Here is a 24,153-nt window from a genome sequence, read left to right as displayed (position 1 = left end):
TTTGCATTGATGGATGCAGATGTAGTTGAATCTGCAAATAGAAAACCTGGAGATTTTTATAGTAGTTTTTGATGCAGGTGTTTAGGAGTAACAGGAGAGTCTGAGAGTTCAACGGTACATCTGAAGTGTTGAACTGAGATGACAGAGTTAGATGTAGAGTTCTTGGATGTGATTGGTGGATGGCTGTGACTGCTTGACAGTAGCCAATGAGGGAGTGCTGCAAAGATTGAAGTGAAAAGGGAAGAAGGGCTCTGCTGTGTTACGGGGTCCGTGGACACTGCAGTAGTCTGCGGACAGGGCGTACCACATCCGGGTCTTTTCAGGATGCCTGGCATGGAAAGGGGACTGTGGGGATTAGCCAATCGGGTCTTCTGGTTCTGCTTTATAGGAAGAGAGGGTAATCGTTTTGTTCATTGCTCTATGTAGGGAACATGGCTATTGTTGCAGAGATGAAAAGACTTACTGTGTGGATGAGAGATTGTTTTATGGTTAATTTGCAAATGTACACAGAAATATATGGCATTTCTGCTACCCTTGGAGTGGAGGGAGTGGATGCTTTTGGCTGTGTTGTGCCTAGGCGAAACTTGAAGGGTTTATTTACACTTTGCAAAAATATGGCTGTTTTCCAAACTCCAGATGTAATTGTGGAGAACAGAGTTTGGGGTATTAGTGCAATAGGTTTGCACAATGTGGTGAAAGAATTGCTGAAGGCACTAATGGAGCTGTTTCCTTGTGGAACGGTCATATATTCACATTTACCACCTACGGCACTATGGAGCTGCCCCAATGTCTTTTGTTCTGAACAAGACGTAGGAAGGCGCCTTGTCAACACAGGGGTTTCTTCATTTTTGTACATTGTTGGGATGTCATCCTTCCCAAATGACAACATTCTGGAAGATGGTGGATGTACTTTGCTTAGTGATGGCATCACTTTTACAGATTGTGGCAATGCAATCTTTCCTGCCAATATTTAGAATGCATTTAGAAAGTTCTTGTAAAAATGTATGTAGAGTGCATGTGAGTAGGTATAGCAAAAAAAAATCTGAAAAGCCCCCCCAAATAAAAATAAAAAAAGTTTCTTTTCAGAGCCACCAGTAAAGAGTAAATAACGTGCATTGCGTTTAACTTCTGTGCCCCCCTCCTTCAATTGGACGGTCTGTCTGAGGACATTGCGGTAGTCCGCAAACGGCACGTGCCCCATCCAGGTCTTTTGAGGATGCCAGGCATGGAAATGGGACTGAGCAGCCCAGAGGATTGGCCAATAAGGTTTCCTGGCTGTGGTATGGAGAGAGTTTGGCAGAATGTGTGTATGCTGAGATGAGTGCAGGTGGCTATGTTTTTCATGAGGCAAAGTGTGTGGATTTTGGGGGGTCCATTGGTTGAAGATATGCAGAGCAGTGTGGAGTGGCTGAAAATCTTGGATTTAATGATGTTCATGTGGAATGGTATGCAGTGCGCCGCATGAAGTGGGTGGACTTGCTCCCGTTTTGTGTCAATTTGGTCCGGACATTATCATTGTTCTTTGTTGAGGGAACAGTTTAGGGCATGTAAATGGAATTTCACTGCAATTTGCAATTAAGGATTTGGCAAAATGAAGAAAATGTTCCCGAACTCTCTACACATTTTTTCTCGCATTGCCCAGAGACAGATGGGGCTGCGCAACAGTTCATTTGGTCCACAAGTGGAGAAAGTGAGGTGCAATGTCAACAAGGTTGTCTGTGCATTTTTGGGAGATGTTGGCATGACGTCTTTCGATAACAAAACCATTAAATTTGACATTGACAATATTGTTCGCAGAGATGGAGTACATTTTACTGGTGCTGGTAATCCGCTTTTTCTGACAAAATATTCAAAATGCTTTGAAGCACTTTTTGTAAATATAGAAAGCCTTTTCCAGTAGGTATTTTCCACTAGTTGGAAGAAAAATTCATGGAAGGATGGAGAAAACAAAATGCCTACTGTTTTTCAAGTTGAAAGAAAGTTTAGTCCTGTAGAATGTTGCTAAGTTTACTTTAAAACTTGAAGAAAACTTTCAAAAACAAAAAAATACAAAAAAGGTTATTTTCAGAGCCACTTCTTTCCCACGCAAAAGAGTGCAATGTTTTTGGTGGCACGACCACCCAAATCCTTTTGGATGTCTGCGGACAACCGCGCTGTCCGCAGACTTCGTAGGCTGAGTGGGGTTCTGTAACTTTATTTGGTATTTCTATTTTTGAACTGTGAAAAGTGCCTCTGAAAAGAGATTTTTTTTGTTGATTTTTCTTTGCCTTTTTTCACAGGAGAAAATATATATATTAAGCTAAGCAACCATAACTCACACCACCACTATGCACTGCTAACACTAAAACCCAGCACATTAAAGATAACATATGTATATGTGTCATTAGGTTCCTGTATTGACAACACTCCAATATAATATTTTGTTTAGATGAGTACTTTCTTCAATATATGAAGCACTTCATAATAGGTCTCCTAAACACCCCTGACCTCTTGCTACCAACATTGTAAACACAACCCCTTGTAGGAATTTTATCCCAATTAATTTAATGTGATGTCATCAATGATGTGATGAATAACATTTGTGATGTCGTCTTTGATGTCCTGGGTGTAAGTGTTAGCAGTACAAGGTGGTGGTGCGAGTTATGGTTGCTTAGTTTACCAGAATTGGCGAATTTCTAGGTTGTATTGGTTTTACTTGCAACCATAGTGTCCCTTTAACAAAGTTTGTTTTCACTGAATTTCATGGGTTTTTACCAGTGCACCCTAATTTGCTATAACTTCCTAATATCATATATACTCCCAATATAGCGTAATTTTCAGCCGATGTTGAAAGTTTGAACTTAAAACTGTGCCATTCACCACCTCCTAGCAACATTTTTAACAAGTCTATGAACATTCTGCAACTTTTTACGCTGTTTTTTTTTTTCGCCGAAATTCGTGAACGTCTGATGTCATCAGGAACTTCACGGACAGTGTCGTGTGACACGTACAATCCCGCCAGCTACCTTGCAAGCCATAAAAGAGGCTGTTGATCCATATTTTTCAAAGACAATAGTTCTTTGTATATACTGCAACACACCACTCTGCAGAGGGGAGCAGTTTCAAAGTGCTTTCAAGGCCTTTATATAGGGGTATGAGAAACTGCCCCTCCATATCTGTGGTTGGTGCTCCTTCCCTCATTTCCCTCCCCACCTTTCTTCCTGGCCTCTCCTGCAAAAAAAACAAATTCAAAATAAACACCAAAAAAAGATTCCTTTAGGAACCAATTTTCACAGTTAATAAATAGAAGTAAAAAAAAAATAAGCTTATTGACCCCATGTACTTTACATTTTTCAGTAAAGTAGTTGAACTCAATAAGATTCTCCAACATTCCCATTAGAATGTTCTACTATGTTAATGGAAGTAATGGGCAATTGCATACTTGAGAAAAAGAAAAAAGCACAGACTATTTTCTGCCCCAAATACTATTCTCTACCATACAATAAAAACCGTAAAACATGGAACTTTATGACTATCTGCGGTCTCTGCAGTCCCCTCTCCAGGCTATGCAGCAGTCCAAAACCCAGATTGCACGTGCACACCATCGCACAACACAGCCCTTCTACCCTTTTTACTGTTGTTTGTAACTCTCCCTCATTGCCTGCTTTCAGTCACACATCTATACACCAATCAGTAAAAAAAAACTCTACATATAACCCTATCAACAACATATTAAACTTCCAACACCAACTGCCATTTAAGAATGTTCTAGAAATCCTTTGCATCTACATTTCCCTTGCTTATCCAAAAAATTGTACACACTGCTGCTGTAAATGCACATATGCATTGTGCAGTAAGAGTAGTGCATGAATGGAAAGAGGAGTAGGGATTGCCAAGTGCTGGTGTTCACTAGATATAGGGCCTGGAACCTGTGAGGCAGCAGGCCACCAGTATTAGTGGCAGTGGTATGAGTTAGCAGGGAAGGGATTGAGTAAAACAGGAAGAGAAAAGCAGAGTTCTCATAAGTTTCCCAGACCTTAAGGAAGTGCAGCTGAAGTATAAGAGGAGCAAGAAGGCTTTTCCAAAGAGGCACCAGCCGAAGAGGCACAAAGGCCTCCCACTCTCTGTTGCAAAAAGCATTTGACAAGCAGAGAATTGCAGTTAGAGGAGCAGAGTGCCCTATGAGGGCAGTATTTAGGGCGCTTCAGTTGGAGATATTGTAGTCCCAGGCCCTAGAAAGCCTTGTCAATGATACAGAGGATCTTGAATGTATGCTTGCAACCAATGTACACATTTTAGGGCTTCAGCGATACGATCCCTGGGCTTGAGGCTAAGGGATACGTCTTGTAGCCCTATCCTAGATTAGCTAAAGTGGGCCTACACAACAAAGGGGGGGGGGGGCGGTTAAGGAAGAGGCTGTTGCAGTAGTGCAGCCTACAGGGGGCCAGGGCTCAAGAGATGTTGAGCTTCTGGGGGAAGGTGAGGAACGGTATAATGCCTGTTTGGAGGTGAAGCTGAAAGTGGGCTTTCTTTACAACCTTCAAAATACAAGGAGTTAAGGAGAGAGAGGGCTTAAAGATAACCCCATGGTTTTTGGCATCACAGGATGGTGAGAATACAGGGCCTAAAAGAGGCAGTGAGAGAGTAGGAGAAAAACTGGGAACATGTGTCACAATAAGAAAGATCTCTGTATTACTGGCATTCAGACAGAGATTGTTAGCCGCATACAATGTCTTGATGGCGGTCAAACAATTGGGGATAAAAGGAGAAGAAATTAGTTGAGGGAAGTTTAAGGAAAGCTGTGCGTCATTAACATAACACTAGAAATGAGAAAAGGAGAAGGACATCAGCTGAGCCAGAGGAACAAAATAGATATTGAAGAGCCACAATCAGGATAGAACCCTGGGGTACTCTGCAGGTAGACAGTGAGGTGGTGTTGTAGAAATGGCCCAGTTGCAGCTTGGAAGAGTGATTAGTGAGGTAAACGGGTCAGCCAGCCCAGTGCCCAGTCCATGATGCTAAAGGTATCATGTAACCGTTGAATGAGGATAGAATGGTTGACCATGTGAAAGGCGGAGGACACATCAAGGAACACTATCCTTGATTGTCCTACTATCATAAATAAATACCATATACACTTCAATGATATCATTCCACCATATTACAAATACTGTAAACTCCCCCCTACAGTACCTATAATTACTATATACATATTACTATACTATGTGTTGCCTATGGCCATGCCTCAAAGAATCTGGTCACTGGCCATAACCACCACAATATAATTAAACCATATATGAATGTATAAGTACGTACAATGCACCTTCAAATAAAGACTCGCCCAGTGGCCTCCTCCACCCCCCTCCACCCCCACCACCCCTGCCTTTCGAATGATGTCCGCGGACACCAAAAGTGACCTCTGACTCAGTGGCACCTGCATACCTTTTTTTCACCTATAAAAACGTCTCCATGTCAACTTTATTGCATTCCCCCACCCCTTCCAAACCCTCTTTCGGCCACCAAATAACCCCAAATGTGTTTTCCAGACTTTCCACCCACTGTGCTATCCGTGGACACCGGCGGCTGGCGTGGATCCGACATGGCAACTGTTTAAAAAAATGACAAACCTCATTCTTTTCAGCATTCAATCAGCGGGTGTGCAAGATGTCTTCGATCACCTTGCCACCCCCTGATTGGCCCAGACGTGTCCATGGACCCTGAATCGGGAAATTAGTCCATGGACCGGACCCAGAAATCATATCACTAATGTTTTTTTACCTACTTGTTGGCCGTTTAAAAAAAAAAAAACTCCTGGATGGATTTACACCACATTTTCAAAAGCGCGCTTTCGGCGCTAATTTGTTAAAAATCTGTACAGTGGTTTGGGCTGTATGCACAAGCAAATGTATTACTCTTACGTCCCGTCCCCTTTCCTCCATACTGCATGGGCGTCCCTCGCGTGGGACGGGAGACAGAACCTTTTTCACCAGAAAAATCTTCTTCCCCTCTAAATTTAGAGGCACGCGGAGGCGCGGCCCTGGGTGCATGCGCTGCCCCGACTCTGCCCTCCGGCGCCACACCTCAGTCCCCTTTTCCGTGCCGACGGGAACGTGCAGAATTCACCAGCGCTCCTGGGTTTGGCTTCGACCATGTAATGCCATGCGTGGATTCTTCCTCTATATCTTCTTTTGTCTTTTTGTTCAATAGGTACTTGGTCCTCAGACGCCACAGTTCCTCCCCGACGCATGTCTTCAACAGGGTTCAGCAGGTGCCCATCCTGCAAAGGGCCTTTTCCAACTTCAGACCCCCACACTCTCTGCCTACGTTGCCTTGGCCCAGACCATGGTTGGCAAGCCTGTTCGGCGTGCGGCTCACTGTCCACAAAAGCGCTGAAGAACAGACTAGGCAGGTGGAGGGAGCTCTTCCAGCGGTCTGCTGCTGAGGACCTCAAGAGTTTCGTGAGACGTTCCAGGCCAGAGGTAGGGCCTATATTTTTATCTGCACCTCGCAAGGGAGACTCCTTCCCAGGGAGACTCCTACGCGGGAGGGACCGGTCAGGTCCTTTTACCAACTCGCGCACCGAGACTGTCACAGCTACTGGCCTTCCGGCTGAGGGTTCCTCGGATCCTCCCAGTGCCAGGGTTGAGGGGTCGCTAGGCTTTTACCGGGCTTGCGTCTGAAGGGCTCCGCCCTGTACCGGCATCATGGCCGAGGGGCTACGCCCTGTTACCGGCAGTACGTCCAAGGGGGCGCCTGAATGACCCCTGGGCCGAGGTTAATGCACCTACCGGGCACATGCCCGAGGAGCGGGACAAGTCCTGTGCCTCACACATAAGAGACTTGGCAGAGGATTGCAGTGACGGGCCGAGCAACACGTCGAAGCCACATGGTAGGCAGCTCAACAAGATGGCCGACACCCACCCAGAAAAGGATACCCGTTCGATACCTCTGCAAGACAATAGCGAAGAGTGAGTATCGAGGTGGGTTTGGCATCAACCAAGTACGTGGCCTACAGCCTACTCTTCTTATGCGCAGGGCTGCTTTCCCTTGCGTCTGTATGTACAAGGTCGGCAGCGGCCTCAGTTGCCTCTAGTAACCCCTTTATTGCCCTCCTCCTCCTCTTCAGCCAGCGAGTCTCCTGATATGGGGGCTATCATCAAGGATGCAGTCAGGGAAGTCCTTCCCGCTATGCTAGCGGCACAACAGACTCCTCCGCCGACGCCTCTGGCAATGGCACATCCGCCTCATCCGGCTCCTCAGCCTACTCCACAGGCGGTTCCATACCAGGCTTCGCCCTTCCTCAGCCTCCGGCCGAGGTTCCCGTGCCCCAGCCTCCGGATGCTCCTCCTCCTCCACAGGATAATGATGAGGAGGAGGATCCTTGCACACCATCATCGGCCAGGGACTTCCATGAACGTATCGTGGGCCTGGTGGAATACCTGGGCCTCCCACAGCCACAAGTCGACCAGCCAACGGAGGGCGTCCTCGCTGAAGTCCTCACGAGGCGCCCTTCCGCCAGAACGGGAATTCCATTGCAAACCGATGTAGTCTCACTCGCCAAAAAGTGTTGCCTCAACCCACACTATGTCCAGCCAGTGAACCACCGCCTGGACGCCAAGTCCAGGCAGATGGAGGGGGATACACACTCTTGCTCTCCTCCCATCCTCAGCCACACTCTTCGGCGATTGCTGCAGCATCACTGTACTCCAAACCTCAGTCGTCCTCGTCTTCGACGGCGCTGTTAGGCAAGCAGGAGAAAACCTTGGAGGCATACGGTAAGAAGCTGTATTCCAACACTTTCTTGCACCAGCGTCGGGCCAACGCAGACGCCATGCTGGCAGCCGCAAACCAGAGATTATGGTGGGAAATTGCTGACTTCCTCCCGGAACCCCCCTCCCATAGCCGATCACGCTTCAAGGCGGGTCTAGCCGAGGCCAAGCTCGTGGCGCAGGATAACATGGAGTCCACTCTAGCACACATCGATACCTCTGGACGTGCCATCTGTATTGCCACGGACATGAGAAGTATGGCCTGACTCCGGGCAGTCAGGAAGATCCTCTCCATGCCCAGGCCTAACCGTGCAGGGGGTGGTGTTGCCCTTATCTTCCCTGAGTGGATTCCTGCCACTGTCACTCCTACGCAGACCTACTCCTCTTTTGAATGTCTTGTCTGCCGACTCTCTCTCTCTCTCCTAGCCATTCCCTTACCGTGGCTACTATCTATCGGCCACCTGGTCAAATTTCCTCGTTCCTCTCTGAGTGGGCTGACCTCTCCTCCTCACTTCTGTCCTCAACCACTCAACTCCTCTTTCTTGGCGACTTCAACATCCACCTTGATGCCTCCAGTCCCCCCACTGGTCTCTTTCGTGACCTCTGCGACTCTCTCTCACTCTCTATTCTCCCGTCTGGGCCTACTCACTCTGCTGGGCACACTCTTGATGCTCTGATCTCTTCTGACCTTCCCCTCTCCGTCCCTCTCTCCGCTCCTCTCTCCTGGAGTGATCACTTTCTCCTATCCTCCCACCTCACCCTCCCTACCCCACAGGCAAAGCCACCCTCTTCACTGCCACCCACCTTCTCGGTCATCCGACCCATGAAGCGTGTGTCAGTTGAGGCTTTCGCTGCTACCTTCTCGCCCCCCCCCTGCCCCTTCGGCTGACTCCCACCCTGACACAGCCCTCTGCATGCTCCACTCTGCTATATCTGTTACTCTTGATATCCTTGCCCCCGTCATGAGAATCCGCCTGAAGCCCAAAGCCAAATGTAACTCATGGTATGACTCGGATCTCGTCACCCTAAAACGCAAGTGCAGGGTTGCCGAGAGGAAATGGCGTGCATCATGTTCATCCTCTGACAAACTGGCCTGCCGCCTGCTCCAAAGGCAGTACCGGCTCTCCGTTCTCACCAAGAAGAGAGCCCTTATCCAAGCCCGCATCTCTGCGGCATCAAACAACTCCGCCAAACTCTTTAAAATCTGCAAGGAGCTGGCCAACCCTGTTGCAGTCTCTACCTCTCCTGTCCCCTCCCAGGCCCTCTGCACTGCACTGGCCTCTCACTTCATCTCAAAAACTCAGGACATCCTGTCCTCGCTCTCCTCCTTTCACCTCCCTCCCTCCCTTCCCGGCTCTTCCTCTGGCCCTTCTGCAGTCACCCCTCCTCCCTCTTTCTCTGCCTTTCCACCTTTCTCTGCTGACGAGGTTTCCAGACAAGTCCGATCAATGAAAGTCTCGTCTAAACAGGTTCACCCCTGTTCCTCCAAAACTATCAAGGACCACATTGACTCCCTGGCTCCTGCCCTGGCTGACTTTTGCAACCACTCCTTCGCCTCTGGAGTCTTCCCTTCCCCCCTCAAGCACTCCCTTGTGCACCCTCTTCTCAAGAAACCCTCTTCCGACCCCTCCTGCCCGGCTAACTATCGCCCTATCTCCATCACTCCCTTCCTGGGCAAGCTCCTGGAGAAACTGGCCATCTCCCAGCTTAACCTCCATGCTGAATCTGTTGGTAGTCTTCATGACCATCAATCTGGCTTCAGAGCTCCCAGAAGCACGGAAACTGCTCTCCTGAACATCCGTAAAGACCTGCTCTTGAACCTCGACTCCAAAACTCCGTGTGTTCTCATTCTGCTCGATCTCTCCTCTGCCTTTGACACTGTCAACCATGCCATCCTGCTCAACCGTCTCCGGGAAAACCTGGGTATCACTGGTCAGGCTCTGGCGTGGCTGACCTCTTTCCTTTCAAATCGACCCTCCCAGGTCCAACTGGGGTCCTTCCTCTCTGACATCTTTTTCTCCACCTGTGGTGTCCCCCAGGGATCTAATCTCTCTCCCTGGCTGTTGAACCAGTATCTGGCACTCCTTGCCCACCGCATCGCCGCTCTCTGCCCTAATTTCCAGTGCTATGCGGACGATACCCAGCTCATTTTCAGGCTACCCTCAGCCTCCCCTCTCCTTCCCTCATCTCTGACTGTCTGTCTGCTATCCAAGAATGGTGTGCTGCCAAAGACCTCTGCCTTAATGCCAGTAAGACTGAGATTCTACTCATCGGTACTCCCACTCCCTCCTTCCCTGCAGCTCTCTGGCCTGCCTCCCTTGGCCCCCTCCCTGCTCCTACCTGCAAGGCAAAAAACCTTGGGGTCATCTTCGACTCCACACTCTCCTTCTCTCCTCATATTTCTGACGTCGCCAAGAGGTCACACTACCAGCTGCACCTCCTCAGAGGTATTCTTCCCTTCCTCTCCTTCCCCCAGAAGCTCACTGTCTCCCAAGCCCTGGTTCTCTCGAAGCTGGATTACTGCAACAGCCTCTATCTTAATCTGCCTGCCTCCACTCTCCGCCCTCTGCAACTCATCCAGAACAGAACTGCGAGACTTGTCCTTGGCCTCAAGCCCAGGGATCGTATCTCTCCAGGACTGAAATCTCTACACTGGCTCCCAGTGGCTGCGAGGATAAAGTTCAAAACCCTCTGCATTGTCCACAAGGCCTTCTGGGGCCTGGGTCCTAAATACCTTCAACTCTCTCTTCCCAAATATCTTCCTTCCCGAGCCCTTCGCTCATCCGCCTCCAACTCCCTCAGGGTCAGCCGCTTCTCGAAGCAACGAGCTGGGGGTAGATCTCTCTCCGCGGCAGGGGCCTCCCTCTGGAACAGCCTTCCTGCCTCCCTGAAACTCGAGGAGAACCATCTCCGGTTCTGGAAGCACCTCAAAACCTTCCTCTTTGCTTCTGCTTTCTCTCTCCCTCTCCCCTGCTGAACAGCTAATATTCTTCACTGATCCTGCAACTGCACCTCTCTAAACGGCCTCGGCCCTGGGCCCAGCCACTCTCCACTTGCACTGATGCCCTGGAACCCCTCTGCACTGCGGGACTGTCTCTGTATCCCTACAGCCCCCCCCCTTCCCCAGCGCTTGTTCTGCACTTACCTTGCACTTGCCACCAGCTGGCCCTATTTATTTATTACTTTACGCCACTTACCTTGTACTGCACTCCCCCCCCTCCCCTTCCCCTTGCACTTTTCCCCCTCCCATACCCCTGCACTTGCGCGATCTGAATGACACCTGGCCTAGTAGGATCGTTGTCTGTCTCCCCTTGTTCCTCCCCTCCCTGCCTCGTCGCGCCTTGAAACACCTGTGTATAGGCGCGTTACAAATACCATATCATATCATATCAACCAAGTTCAACCCGGATGTCCAGAAACATATTCTAGATCTGCCCTTCGAGGGCAGCAACCTCTTCCACTCCAGCACAGATGAAGAGCTGGACAAGAAGAATAGCTCGCAGACGGCTAAGTCTTTATCCATTCTGACAAAGGCCACGCCCAAAGCGTATTCCCAGTCTCAGCAACGCTTGCATAAGGGTCGCTCATCTGGAGGCTTCCCCCGGCTTCCAGGAGCGGAGGTCTAGGCATCCGGAAAGCTCACCGACCACTAATTGGCGCAAGCATCAAAAAGGGGGGGGAGGGGTCAAGGGTTTTTTCCAGTCCCCCTCTTACACCTTTGCCTCAGGGGAAAAAAAGTCTTGACACACCCCTCCGGGTCCACGAGTCGCCAATGGGGGGGCAGGCTTGCCCTTCATGCGCAACTTTTGGTGACAGAAATTTGCGGACCCCTGGATCCTGTCAGTAGTCTCCTCAGGGTACCGTCTACCTATTCCGGCCCCTCCTCCCCCTCCCCCCCACCAAGTTGGGACAGCAACTCTTTTGGCAGAGATTCGGTTGCTCGTCCTGAGCCAGGCCGTGGAGGAAGTCCCAGTTTACCAGCGAGGTTCGGGCTTTTACTCCAGGATCTTCGCCATTCAGAACCACCAGGTGGGCCTGAGTTGTGCTGGACCTTTCCACCCTCAACCTCTCCTTACCTCTTCAGAGATTCAAGATGGTTATGCCAGCCTTTATTGCTGAGACATTATGCAGGGGAGACTGGATGTGCTCCCTGGATATGAAGGACGCGTATCTGCACGTCCCGATCTGGCAAGCCCACTGTTCTTTCCTCTGGTTCAGGATCATGAGCTGCCAGTTTCAGTACAAGGTCCTCCCTTTTGGCCTCAACTCGGTCCCCATGGTCTTTACCAGACGCATGAATGCTGTGGCAGCCCTCCTCTGGGTTCAGGGCCTCCACATATACCCATACCTAGACCACTGGCTTGTCAGGGCTACACCTCCGGAAGCAGTTCAACACTCCTCCCAAGCACTGATGAACACACTACACGACCTGGGCTTTTCTCTCAATCTCAGGAAGTCACAGCTGCAACCCACGGAGTCTCTAACCTTCCTGGGCTTCAGCTGGGGCAGGCGCTCCAAGAGGGTCTTCCCCTCGGACGACAAGATCTCGGCCATCAAGAGGGCCACATCCCACTTTCTCAGCCGAAGCTCTACTTCGGCTTGGTGGTACCAACATCTTCTGGGGCTTTTTGCAGCGGTACTGTTGGCCGTCCCCTACACAAGACTCAGGATAAGGAGGATCCCGCTCCACTTCTCAGCGTCGTGGAACCCGGAGAAGGGATCGCAGGCTGAAATCATCAAGATCCCCACTTCTCTCCAACCGGACCTCACATGGTGGTCCGAAGGCTGCAACCTGCGGACGGACAAGCCCTTCAGGCCCCCCGCCCCACAGGTGACGATTACCACGGACTCCTCCCTCGAAGGATGGGGAGCCACCCTGGAGGATCTATTGGTCCACGGCATGTGGACCGGTGAAGCACAAGAGTACCACATCAGTTGGCTGGAACTGAACGTCATCTGGTTAGCGCTCAGAGCCTTCCTCCCACGGCTCAGGGGAAGGGTTGTCCTTATCCAGACAGATAACTCGACCAGTATGTACTACATCAACAAGCAGGGAGGGACCAGGTCCCCCCTCACTGTGCAGACTGGCGATCAACATGTGGGAATGGGCCTTGGAAAATTAGATTTTCCTCACGGCGGTCCACCTCCCGGGGGAATCCAACCTGGAAGCAGACAGGCTCAGATGGTTGGGGGCGGACAACTACGAGTGGCAGCTCAATGACCTTGTGGCACAGGAAGTTTTCCACATATTGGGCTCCCCCCAGTTGGATCTCTTTTGCCACCAGGCACAACAGGAAGTGCCCCCAGTTTGCCTCCTGGCAGGGGCAGGGCTCCCTGGGCGACGCCTTATGGATTCAGTGGAACGGCATGGCAGCATACGCTTTCCCGACCATTCCACTGATTCACAGAGTGCTTAGCAAGATCAGGGAGTCTGGCCAGCTCAACCTCATTCTGATGGCTCTGTGGTGGCCAGCCAGGCCATGGTTCTCGGAGCTGCTCAGCCTCTCGGAGGTCCTTCCAATCCACATACCGATGGGCCCAGCACATCTTCTGACACAGTAGGGGGGGGCAGGGTCGTCCACCCTGCCCCTCAGAATCTGGCCCTCACAGCGTGGCTCCTCAGCAGCTGACGCTCAACCACCTCAACCTATCCCAAGCCAATCTGGAAATCATACAGGGGTCCAGCAGCAAGGCTACCAGAGCCCAACATAAGAGTAAATGCACCAGGTTCTGCCACTGGGCGCACGCCAGGGAAATCGACCCGCTGGCCTGTTCACTGGATGACGTGCTGTCATTCTCGGCGCACTTCCCCAACTCCGGCGTGCAGGTGGACACCTGCCACACATACCTCTCAGCCATTGGGGCTTACAGGAACTCTGAGGAGGGGGTCTTCTCCTCCAACACGGTTGTCAAGACATTTGGCCGGACTCGCTAGACTACCCGCCCATTAGGAAGCTACACCCCCGTGTGGGATTTTAACCCAGTCTTGAGCGCCCTCGCGCACAAGCCGTTTGAGCCTACATCAGGCGGGTCACCATCAAGACAGCCCTTCTAGTCGGTCTCACTTCAGCGCGCAGGGTCAGCGGGATCCAGGCTCTAGTCGCATCAGAGCCGTACACTACCTTTCACAGGATAAGGTGGTCCTGCGGACCCATCTAGCATTTTTACCTAAAGTGCCAGCAGCCTATTACTTAAACGAGGAGATCGTCCTTCCTACATTCTTTGCCGACCCGAAGGACGAGCCCCAAAGTTCTGCACTGCCTAGATGTCAGGCGTGCCCTGAAATTCTACCTAGACAGGACCAAGAGCTTCCGCAAGTCGGATGCCCTGTTCATCACCTTCGGAGGTGCCAGGCCAGGCTATCAGGCCTCCAAAGCTTCCATTTCCCGCTGGATGGTCTCTGCCATCAAGGAAGCAGACGGGGACCAGCATAGACCCCTTCCGGCGAACATGCATGCCCACGCGTTCAGGGCCAAGGCAACGGCCATCGCCTTTCAGCGCCATGTCCCCTGGCAGATCATAACCAGGGCGGCCAATGGGCCACTCCATCCGCTTTCTGCATGCATTACTGTTTGGATGCCGGTTCCAGGTTGGATGCGGCTTTCGGACAGGCGGTTCTCCGGAACCTGTTTGCTTAAGGAGGGTCTCCTCTCCACCCAGGGGCTACATTTCAGTTGCAATCGCCCATGCAGTATGGAGGAAAGGTGACGGGACGTAAGAGTAATTATAAGTTACTCACCGTAGTGACTAACGTACTCTTAATCCATAGTCCCCTTTCTTCCATACGTCCCACCATCCTCCCCCCTAATAATCTGGTGTAATCTATTGTCGATGCGTCTTTGGGGACTGAGGTGTGGCGCGGGAGGGCGGAGTCAGGGCAGCGCATGCTCCCAGGGCCGCGCCTCAATTTAGAGGGGGAAGAAGATTTTTTTTTGGTGGAAAAGGTTCTGTCTCGTCCCTCGCGAGGGACACCCATGCAGTATGGAGGAAAGGGGACTATGGACTAAGAGTACGTTGGTCACTACGGTATTGTGGGACCTCCCATCCCCCTATAACTTTGCCCCCTGGATAAAACTGCACCAAACTTCGGAGAATCATTCCGAGAGGGCCATATCATTTTTTGCAAAGTTTGGTGAACATTGGTCATGGGAAGCAAAGTGATAAGCCGCACAAAAAAGTGCTCTTTCTAGGAGTTGAGCAACTTAACCATAACTACAGGGCCGCTACTGCAGGCCCTGATATATATCCGACATATAGAGCCCAGAACTCGCGTGGAGAGTAGAAGGCAATTTTATTCAGTAAGCAAAGTAGAACAGGCAGCAGAGGCTGCATGTAACCTGTTTCGCCACCAACTGGTGGCTTGATCATGCAAAGGTTCTGGTGTTTGGGCACATCATATATACATAAATTTTATTTTTGCATTTGTTATACGCTCAAACCCGGAGGTATCACGGCATAGGTTACCTGAAGGGTTAGCTAGTTACAGGTTATGTTACAGCATAGAAGTACATTTACAATCAGATATACAAACATATTCATGCACAAAGTTGGAGACATAGACCTGGTAGAAGTGATCTAATTGTGCTGGTAACCAGCCTACTTGTATTTATCAAATAGCCAGATTTTGATCAGCCTCTTGAAGCGTTGGAGTGAGGGTTCATTTCTAATGTGAATTGGGAGGGTGTTGCATGGCTTTGGGGCTACTATGGGAAAGCTGGAGTCTCCTGCCCTTTTACTCTTGAATTTGGGAACATTCAAGTGCGTGTTGGATCTGGATTTTAGGGATCTAGTCAGTCTTTTTTGAGTTACACAATTATTCAGGTAGGAAGGGGCCTCGTTAGTAATGCATTTGTGAGCTGTGGTCAAAGTCTTAGAAAGGATTCTTGCTTGCATAGCGAGCCAGTATACTTCACTCCTGATGTTGGAGATATGTTAATTTCTTTTTAGGCTAAAGGCTGCCCGTAGGGCTTTGTTCTGCAACAATAGTAATTTTGCCAGGTTTGTTTTTGAAGTTCCTAGTAGTAGGATGTTACAATAGTCCCGTTTTGATAGTATGAGGGCTCGGGCTAGGGTGAGGCAGTTCTGTGGGGTGAGGAATTGTCTGTCGGCTGAGTGAAATAATAATACAACTCTATGGTAGGAATGGATTTGTCCCTTTTCCATGTTTACACCACGTCTTTCATTGTTTCTAGGTTTCTCATGGCTGCCATTTTGTAGCATTACAATACATAGTGAAAAGTTAATACCTTTTCCAAACGTGTATAGTTTTATCATTACACATTACCCCCTCAATCACAAGCAATGTTAATATCAAACATTTCACTTCAGATTGTATTAAAGTGACTATGTGCCATACAAAATTGCATTGTAAACACGTATTACATCGTAGTATGTGTAAAATAGCTTAATGAGCAAGTGGACCAGTAATTTAAACCATTAATTTGAAGTGTCCAAGTACCTGGCGTAAATTCCTAAAACAGTCTGAAACTCACTTAGATTAGTAATTTAAAGAAATTACTATTTATTCATAAATGTTCTAATAGGTAAAATACACATGGTATGTAGTCAAGCAATGCACCACTGACCACAAGTTGGCGAAATATTTCTCCTCACGCATAGTTTTCACTGAAAGAATCTTTAGTTTAATAACAGTTAAGGTGAACTATACATTGCAACAAAACATTTTCGACGTGATCCCTGTCTTCGTCATTGTGGTCATACGCTGACCGGGGGGGTGGGGCATGTAGCTAATGTGACTGTTGCAATGCCTGTTGAATTTCAGGGGTTTTGCCGCGTAAATTTTTCACCTTACCATCTCTGTAACCAAGGTTTTTTTCACTGAATTTGAAAGGTATGTTGCAACGTATTGTTTGCCTCAACTGTTATTAAACTAAAGTTTTTTTCAATTAATTCCAAGGATTTTGTTATACTACAGTTTCTTTAGTGCCGACTAGCCATGGCCTTCAGCCGTGGCCACTGTACATGTTGCACCAATAGGTTTCTTTGGGGTCCACTAGCCATAGCTTTAGGCAATGACCTGTGGCTGTGATCACTGTACATGTTGCGCCTTTTGCTTTCTTTAGGGCTCTAGCCATGGCACATGTTGCATCAATAGGTTTCTTTGGGGCCCACTAATTGGTTTCTTCGAGGCCCGCTAGCCATGGTCTTTGACCATGGGAGGCGGCCCGTGCCTAGGCCACTCTGTTAAACCAATAATGTCTTCCTAAAGCCCCATTGCCCCCTGCCTAGTAGTTGTGATCTCTGCACTGGCCCTTGGCCACTCTACATGTTACACCAATAATTTCTTCCTAAAGCACCAATGCCCCCCCCCTGTCTACTCGCTGTGATTTCTACAGATCTTACAATTTATTCCACTCTGTATTCCCGCAGTATTCCCCCGATAATGGGGAAAACATGTGGAAATGAATGGGGTAATCCCCCGCTTTTCCACTAATAAGCTGAAAAACATCCACATATTGAAATATCTTCCCTGTCCTCACAGGCACTTAGCATGTGCCCCCTCAGCATGTGCCCCCTCCTCCTTTTCTTGGTCCCTCCCACTCCATTCAACTGATTTTTCATCCACTAACCCTCTCCCATTACCCTCCATCACTCTTTGTCTGACGCAGTTTCTTTTCCGACCACATTGCCACATGATTCTCCCGGTATTACCCAGATAAGCCGAAAATGTTCTACCCGTAACTGTTTGCATTGACCCCCACTACTCCCCCACACCACATGGTGTCCTCTTACCTTTTCCCCACCTTTGGTCTAATGACTTTGCATCCGTTTTCCTCCCCCATATAACTTTGTGCACTTTTTGTTCTTGAATTCCCCAGGAATTACCTTGGTAATTGCTTGTATCGAGGGGGAAAAAAATTAAAAGCCTCTGCTGCAAAGTACCCTCGGAGATGTGGCTATTTTTGGGGCACAGAGGTGCCCTCTTCCCCGTCTATTATTTTGAAAAACGAATGGACAGATCTACCCCAAACCTATCCAGTCAATGCTTTGTGCCAGGTTGTTTCTTATTTGGTCCAAATCAGTCCAGTGCTTTTAGCGCTTTGGCTGAACCAAAATGTGACCTTTTCTTTATAGGAAATGAATGGGAGTAGGCGGAAAACATCTTTTGCTTTCTTAATAACTCATTTGTTTCCAGAGGGGGGGGAGGGGGGGAAGAGGAAGAGAGGGAGAGGAGGGGAGGAGAGAGGGAGAGGGGGAGAGAGGGGGAGAGCGAGGGAGAGCGAGGGAGAATATATATATGCCAAAGCACCATCCAGTAGCCATAGGTGGCAGTTCACTCCCATTCAGAGCCACATGAGCAAAGCATTGTGAGTATGAAAATTAGCCCAAATACAAACCTTTTGCTGGGTCTTACAAAGCTTAATCAAGCCAAGACACAGTTCTCAAAGCTGCAGACAACTACATACCTGACTTCACCCTTTGTTCGGGATCATTGGTACAGTATAATCTGATAGTTTTGTGGTTGAAGCATTGGGATGTATATGAATAAAAGAAACTGGTGACTTGCAAAGTTAGCATTAACGCAAGGGGGCAAGTGCTTCAAGAAAATAGTATTATTATACAAATATACTCAGTTAGGTTATTAAGTTTCACTTGAGGGAGTAGAGGGGTCAGGGATGGGGGAGTATGCAGCTGGAGCTCCCTCTTCAGAAAGGAAGTGAACTTTAAGCTACAATTTGGAAGAGAAACAGTTGGTCTGTCTTTCATTGTGTTGCAATAGTGCATAAGCTTGGCGATGTTATGCATCAACTAAAGCAGATAAAATATTTTCGTAACTTATTAAAATGAGAAATTATAGCCAAAAGGAATTAAAAAAATAGCCTGGGCAAATCTAACACTTAAACCTTTAAAAGTATATACGTGATCAAAGAGTACATTAATATTGTTAGACCGTTTGCCTTTCTTTTCTTATTCGTATACCAAGCATTGCTTAAGTCATGCATGAACAGTGAGTGTTAAGCAAGTTCTATTATGTTTCTGAAAATTACAGGTCCTTTAGAAGTGAAAATAGATGAGTTCCCGCGCCATGGAAGTACCTTGGAAGCGATGGCCAAACTGAAGCCTTACTTCTTGAAAGATGGAACTGGCACCGTAACCCCTGCAAATGCCTCAGGTTTGGAAGCCTTAATATGCCACGCTGTCTAGATATTGGCCCTTTTGAATTATTGAAAAGGTATTCAATTAGGATGGCTGATCATGAAACAGAAGGGAGTCACTTGCAAAGTAGACTTTTTTTTAATCCAAGCACCCAAGGCATTGTGGGATCCCTGTTATGTATTGTTAAAGTGGATCTTATTAGGCAGGTTTGTGTGGAATATCTCGGGGCCAGTTAATCGTAAGCTGAATATTATTGGTACAATGGGTTATTTTGTAATTTATCCACTATCTTGTACATGTGACATACAGTGCTGGCTAACCTGTATAGCAGCATTTCTAAGCAGCATGCCATTATTGTTATTGTATGAGATGCTTAAAGTGGGCACCTGTTGAATATGCTAATTTTCTTGTTTTGTGTCTCTTGAACAATGTGTGTTACTTGCAGCTGTTAAGCAAAGTTTGCATGCCTGCACATTTTATTCGGAAGAAGGGGAGAATAAACGTTCATAGACCACTATCGTATTAGGATACTCCAATTTAAGTTATTGAAAATAGAGTTGATGTGGAATGTTATTGTCTTGCACATTTTAAGTACCAGTTTGCAATAGACTTCTAGATGGTGCACGCTTTGCCAAATACCAGAGGAGCTGATTGTGCTGTCAATTTGGGTGCATTTACCACATGGGTGGATAGAAAGTAAGACTAACAAGCTCACAATTTCAAAGCATTTCATTTGGAATTGACCAAAGCGATTAAATAATGTACTCTTACTCTGGGGCGTAACCTTGATCTCCGGATATTTTGTTTTTTGTATAGTCTATCCAGCAATTGGTTTGGAAAGGTAATTTTTTTTAAACATTCTGTTCAAATCCTATTTCTCATTCCGTTCATCAACATAAGTGGCAATTACTTTCTCCACGGATTATCTTTCCAATCCCCCAAAGCCTTTCTAGGCTTCAGGCCACACGACTCAAGTTCTTCCTTGAAAGAATCAGACAAAATATTGTCTGGAACTGTATCAAGAAAACAAAGAGATAAGGGAATTGGTTTACAGAGGAAAAAAGCAAAGCATGCATAGACAACAATTGACCCTTCGTTTCAAATGCTATCTTGAAAGGTGCGACAGTCTCCTGCCTAATGTTTCTGGCAGATGGTGGGGTCACAAAAGGGGCTGGGTGCCGCCACATATCACTTGAGACTAAGCTCAAGGTAAGCATGGCGAGACTCTCCCCGCAAACTCGCATGCCATGTGCAGTGCAGGAGCTCATCACTTACATACTCTTGCATATTTAAGGTCGTTGGTTATGAGGGTCTGTCCCACTGAGCTGGCAATACCTGCAGACTGGGCTCCTCTCGCACAGGTGCAAACATCCTTTCTAAAATCACAGGGGAAAGAGCTGGATCCAAACTAAGAGCGAAAACTTGAGCAGTAAACTAGTCATGGGAAGTGGAAGGGAGGAGGGACCCTTGAGCAGGGGAAGGAGGGGAGAGGGAAAGACCCAGTAGGCTGGTGTGAGACGAGTTTGGGGATAGTAAAAGCCAGGTAGGGAAAGAGGGAGAGACTAAGGGAGTTGGGGGAGGGAGACACCAAAGGGGCTGGGCAGGGGGAGACACAGAAGATGGGAAAGGGGGAGAGAGTCAGGGGCCTGGGAAAAGGAGAGGGAGGGCGAGCGAGACACCTCTAGGGTTAGGGGGGGCAGCTACCTAGGTGGCTTGTGAGCGTGAGACCCACGGGCTGGGGGCGCTGACTTGTAAGGCTGGGGAGGGTGAGACCCAGGAGGGTGGGGGAAAGGGAGAGAGAGAGACCTGGAGGGTGGGGCGAGTGTGTCCTGGTTGAGGAGCAAGAGACTGGGGTAGTGGGGCAGGGATAGAGACTATGGGGGGGTGAGGGGGAGACTTCAGTGTTTGAGGGACGAGCATTCCCAGAGGCTGCAGAGAGAATTACTGGGGGCTTTGGAGAGAGAAAATGGCCAGAAAAGACCCAGGACGCTGGGGGAGAGAAAGCCCCATAACATTATACATAGTGCACTGGGTCGCTTTGAAGGTATTCTCAACATGAGTGACCAACATCCTCATGCACTCCTGAACTGAAGAGCACCGGTCAAGACTGAGAACCATGCTGTAGCGATTGACCGACTGTGGCCTTATCTTACACAGAGAGGTGCAAGTTACTCAAGGACCCACTCAAGTTCTTCTGATACATGTTCAGCTGCAAAGCAATCAACGTGGATTCCTGAAAAGGGAGACCGTTGTAGTCTGTCCAGAGGTACAAAGCTTCCTCTACATCGCCAGCTAATGCAGGCTGTTCATTAGTGCAAGTAGCACTCGCAGAACTACCACCTGGCCTGATTAAGACATTGTGGCATGGGAAGAACAGCACCAAAAATATTTCCAAAGTATCGGAGGTCCTCCTGGCAAATAACCACACTGGCATCCTTTGACATCATGAAAGACACGTAGATTGTGGTTTATGGAAGTCCACGTGGCCTTGGGCCGTTATAGGAGAGGCTGACAAATTCATGACCGCGTGTTAATTCCTGTCACCTAGCCAGTTTCTAATCCAGCACAGCCCCTTCCGACCTCATCTGATGCTACTTAGTTTGCTATAGATGATTCAGTGTTACACAACACCCATGTTTTTTCTGAAATCCAGGAATATTGCATTTGTTGTTTCCTTGAAACAATTTCCTATATGCACAGTGCAAAATGGAGAAGGAATATCTTCTTTGGCCAAGGCAAGCATTGGTTAAAAAAAAAAGAAAAAAAAAATAAGTTAGGTTAAAGTGCATTGGCGCTGTTACCTGTTTCACGTCGTTATTCATTGAGAAGGTCCCAAATTGTTATTAACCATATGTTGCTATGGAGATGGCTGTAGCCCTTGTGGAGCGCCTCCAGAATTTTGTATGTTGTGGACTTTCTTAAAGAGCAGCTGTCACCAACAGGGAAGTCCATTCACCAAAATGCCAGGGGTAGCGGAACAGACATCAGACAATGACATCACAGGAAGTGATGTCACTTGACCTTTAACCCGGATGGCATTAGTTCCTCTTTCATCCTGGTGACATCACCGGAAGTGGCCTGTGGATGTAAAAAGTACATACATGTAAAATTAAATAAATATATTTCTGAGGCTTGTGGAATCTGCTTAGATCACATGCTGTGCATAGGCCGACATCTAGTGGAAGCTGCGGAGTATTACAGTTTGTTTTTCGAAGTCGAAAAATGGGCGTCGACACAGGGCGTGCCAGTAATACTATCCCTAGTGTGACGTCCCCTGTACCCATGATCCCTCACGCGTCTAGGATCCCCAGATTGTTTTTTTCCGCCATTCTGGTCGGAAGCACTTCATCGGAGTTCCCTGGCTTTGCCATAGTTTCACTCTAAACTAATTCTAATTTGCCCCGTTTGGCCAACCTTTCGTCGATCAACATCTCGACGCCGAACCGGGGAGGAGATCAACGTCGAATACCCGACGGATTGGGCCTTGAGGCTTCCGCCTCGGCTCGGGCCTGGGCCGCTGGCCTCGGCCCTACAAGTAGGGAGAGTGGGGGTGGTACACTTCCACACTCGACACCTTATTACCTACACACACTTGCCCGCTGCCCACAGGCGCGTATGGAGGGTACGCCCTTTCAGTTTTGCCCCAAGTGTAATAAGAAATACCTTTGGGTAGATAAGCACGCTACGTGCAACCTTTGCCTACCCAGAGACCACCCCGAGACGGGTTGCAGGGCCTGTAGCAGGTTTAAGGCAAAAACTCTTAAGGACCGCTCCACCAAGCGTTGGGCCCACCACGCCAAGCTAGCAGCTATGGAGGCGGAGGGTACCTTCAGCGACGGCAGCGACGCCGAACTTTCGGACGGCGAGGGCACCAAGGCGTCGAAGGACAGCCGAACGCACGTCCCCGGCCTCGGAAGGTCGTCCGTCCCGGCGACTATGGGGAAGTCCCCCGGCGACAAAAGCGTTACACATACACACGCTAAACACAAAAAATCCACCCGAGATTCGACGTCGTCGAAACCTCGGAAAGAGGCACAGAAGGAGCGGTCCGAAAGGACGTCCTCTGGGCGGTCCCGGTCGAGGTCGCCGCACGACGTCAGGCAAGCCTCCACACTTGCACAGAGTGCCTCGACCATTAATATCCCGGAAGATCAATCGTCCGAAGACGAACACGACTTCCACCCCCAGCCTGCACCCCAGGAAAAGGGTACATCACTTGGGAGTAAAGAGGGGCCAGTTTCGAAGGCCAGTTCGAAAGACAGGGATTCCACCTCCGATCCTCGACGCCAGGCGTCGAAAGATAAGGGAAAGGGGAAACACACTTCCACCCACGGGGAAGGGGGTAAACAGCAAAGGAAACAACCCTTGCAGTCCTCCACTACAAAAGAACTGACCAAGTCTTCTCAGGGCCAATCCATAGAAAGTCCCAGCAAGGTCACCCCAAGCTCAAAACTCTGGTCATGCGAGGACATTGACAGAGTAATGTCAAGGATGTCTTCCTTGGCGAATTTTTTCGAAAGACACCCTGAACAACTCCTAGCTTTAAACCCTCAGGAAGATTCTCCCTCAGGGTCTAGGGACCCTATCCCCTCAAATAAAAGACCCCGGGTCGAGACACCATTTAGGCCTTTAGACCCCATCGAGGTCCAACCCTATTCTTACCTCTTCCCTACAGACCAAGGAAACTCTTCCCTTATAGAAGGTCAGGAAATTGACACGCCAGAAGATCCTGCAGGATCAGATTATTACGGCGAAGACGAAGACGAGGATGAGCCAGAAAATAGCCCAGATATTTTCAGAATGGACTCACCAGTCGAAAGGGAAGCCCCAGTGTCTGACTCCCCAATAGATAATCAGCCCCTCCTGAATGAACTGCTCTTTCGGGCAGCTAACCACTTCCACATAGACACACAAGGTGTCCAGGAAGAAAGGGACTTTGCGGAAGAACTAATAGGGGAAAGGAAGCCAGTAGCCCAGACCATTCCCATCCTAAAATCTGTTCAACGCAGAATAGCACCATCCCTTGTCAACCCAAACCTGACAAGACCTGTAAATCCGAGAGTGGAGAAGCTGTTTAAAGCAGCCCAGTCGGACCCCCTATATATTAGAGGTCAACTTAAGCCAGACTCTCTAGTAGTAACCAACACCCGCAAAAGAGCTGGTACACCATTATCTTCCTCTGAGGCTCCCCCCGACAAAGAAAGTAAAAAACTTTATGGTTTTGGCAGGAAAGTAGCTTCCACGGCAGCCTACCAAGCCAGAATCGCGAATTCCACCACACTGTTGG

At 48.8% G+C, this 24,153-nt stretch overlaps 1 protein-coding gene across 1 annotated transcript in view; it reads left to right on the top strand.

Moving 5' to 3' along the window:
* The window catches only part of ACAT2 (acetyl-CoA acetyltransferase 2), a 521,847-nt gene that overhangs the window by 374,673 nt on the left and 123,021 nt on the right, over nt 1–24,153 (top strand). The window contains exon 6 of the mRNA XM_069606820.1: nt 18,760–18,882. Coding sequence (XP_069462921.1) covers nt 18,760–18,882 — 123 coding nt within the window. The remainder of the gene's footprint in view (nt 1–18,759; nt 18,883–24,153) is intronic.

The sequence above is a fragment of the Ambystoma mexicanum genome, chromosome 4p (assembly GCF_040938575.1).
Source record: "Ambystoma mexicanum isolate Mex_15411 chromosome 4p, UKY_AmexF1_1, whole genome shotgun sequence".
In the NCBI taxonomy this organism is placed as follows: Eukaryota; Metazoa; Chordata; class Amphibia; order Caudata; family Ambystomatidae; genus Ambystoma; species Ambystoma mexicanum.
This window is presented reverse-complemented; position numbering and strand designations above follow the sequence as displayed.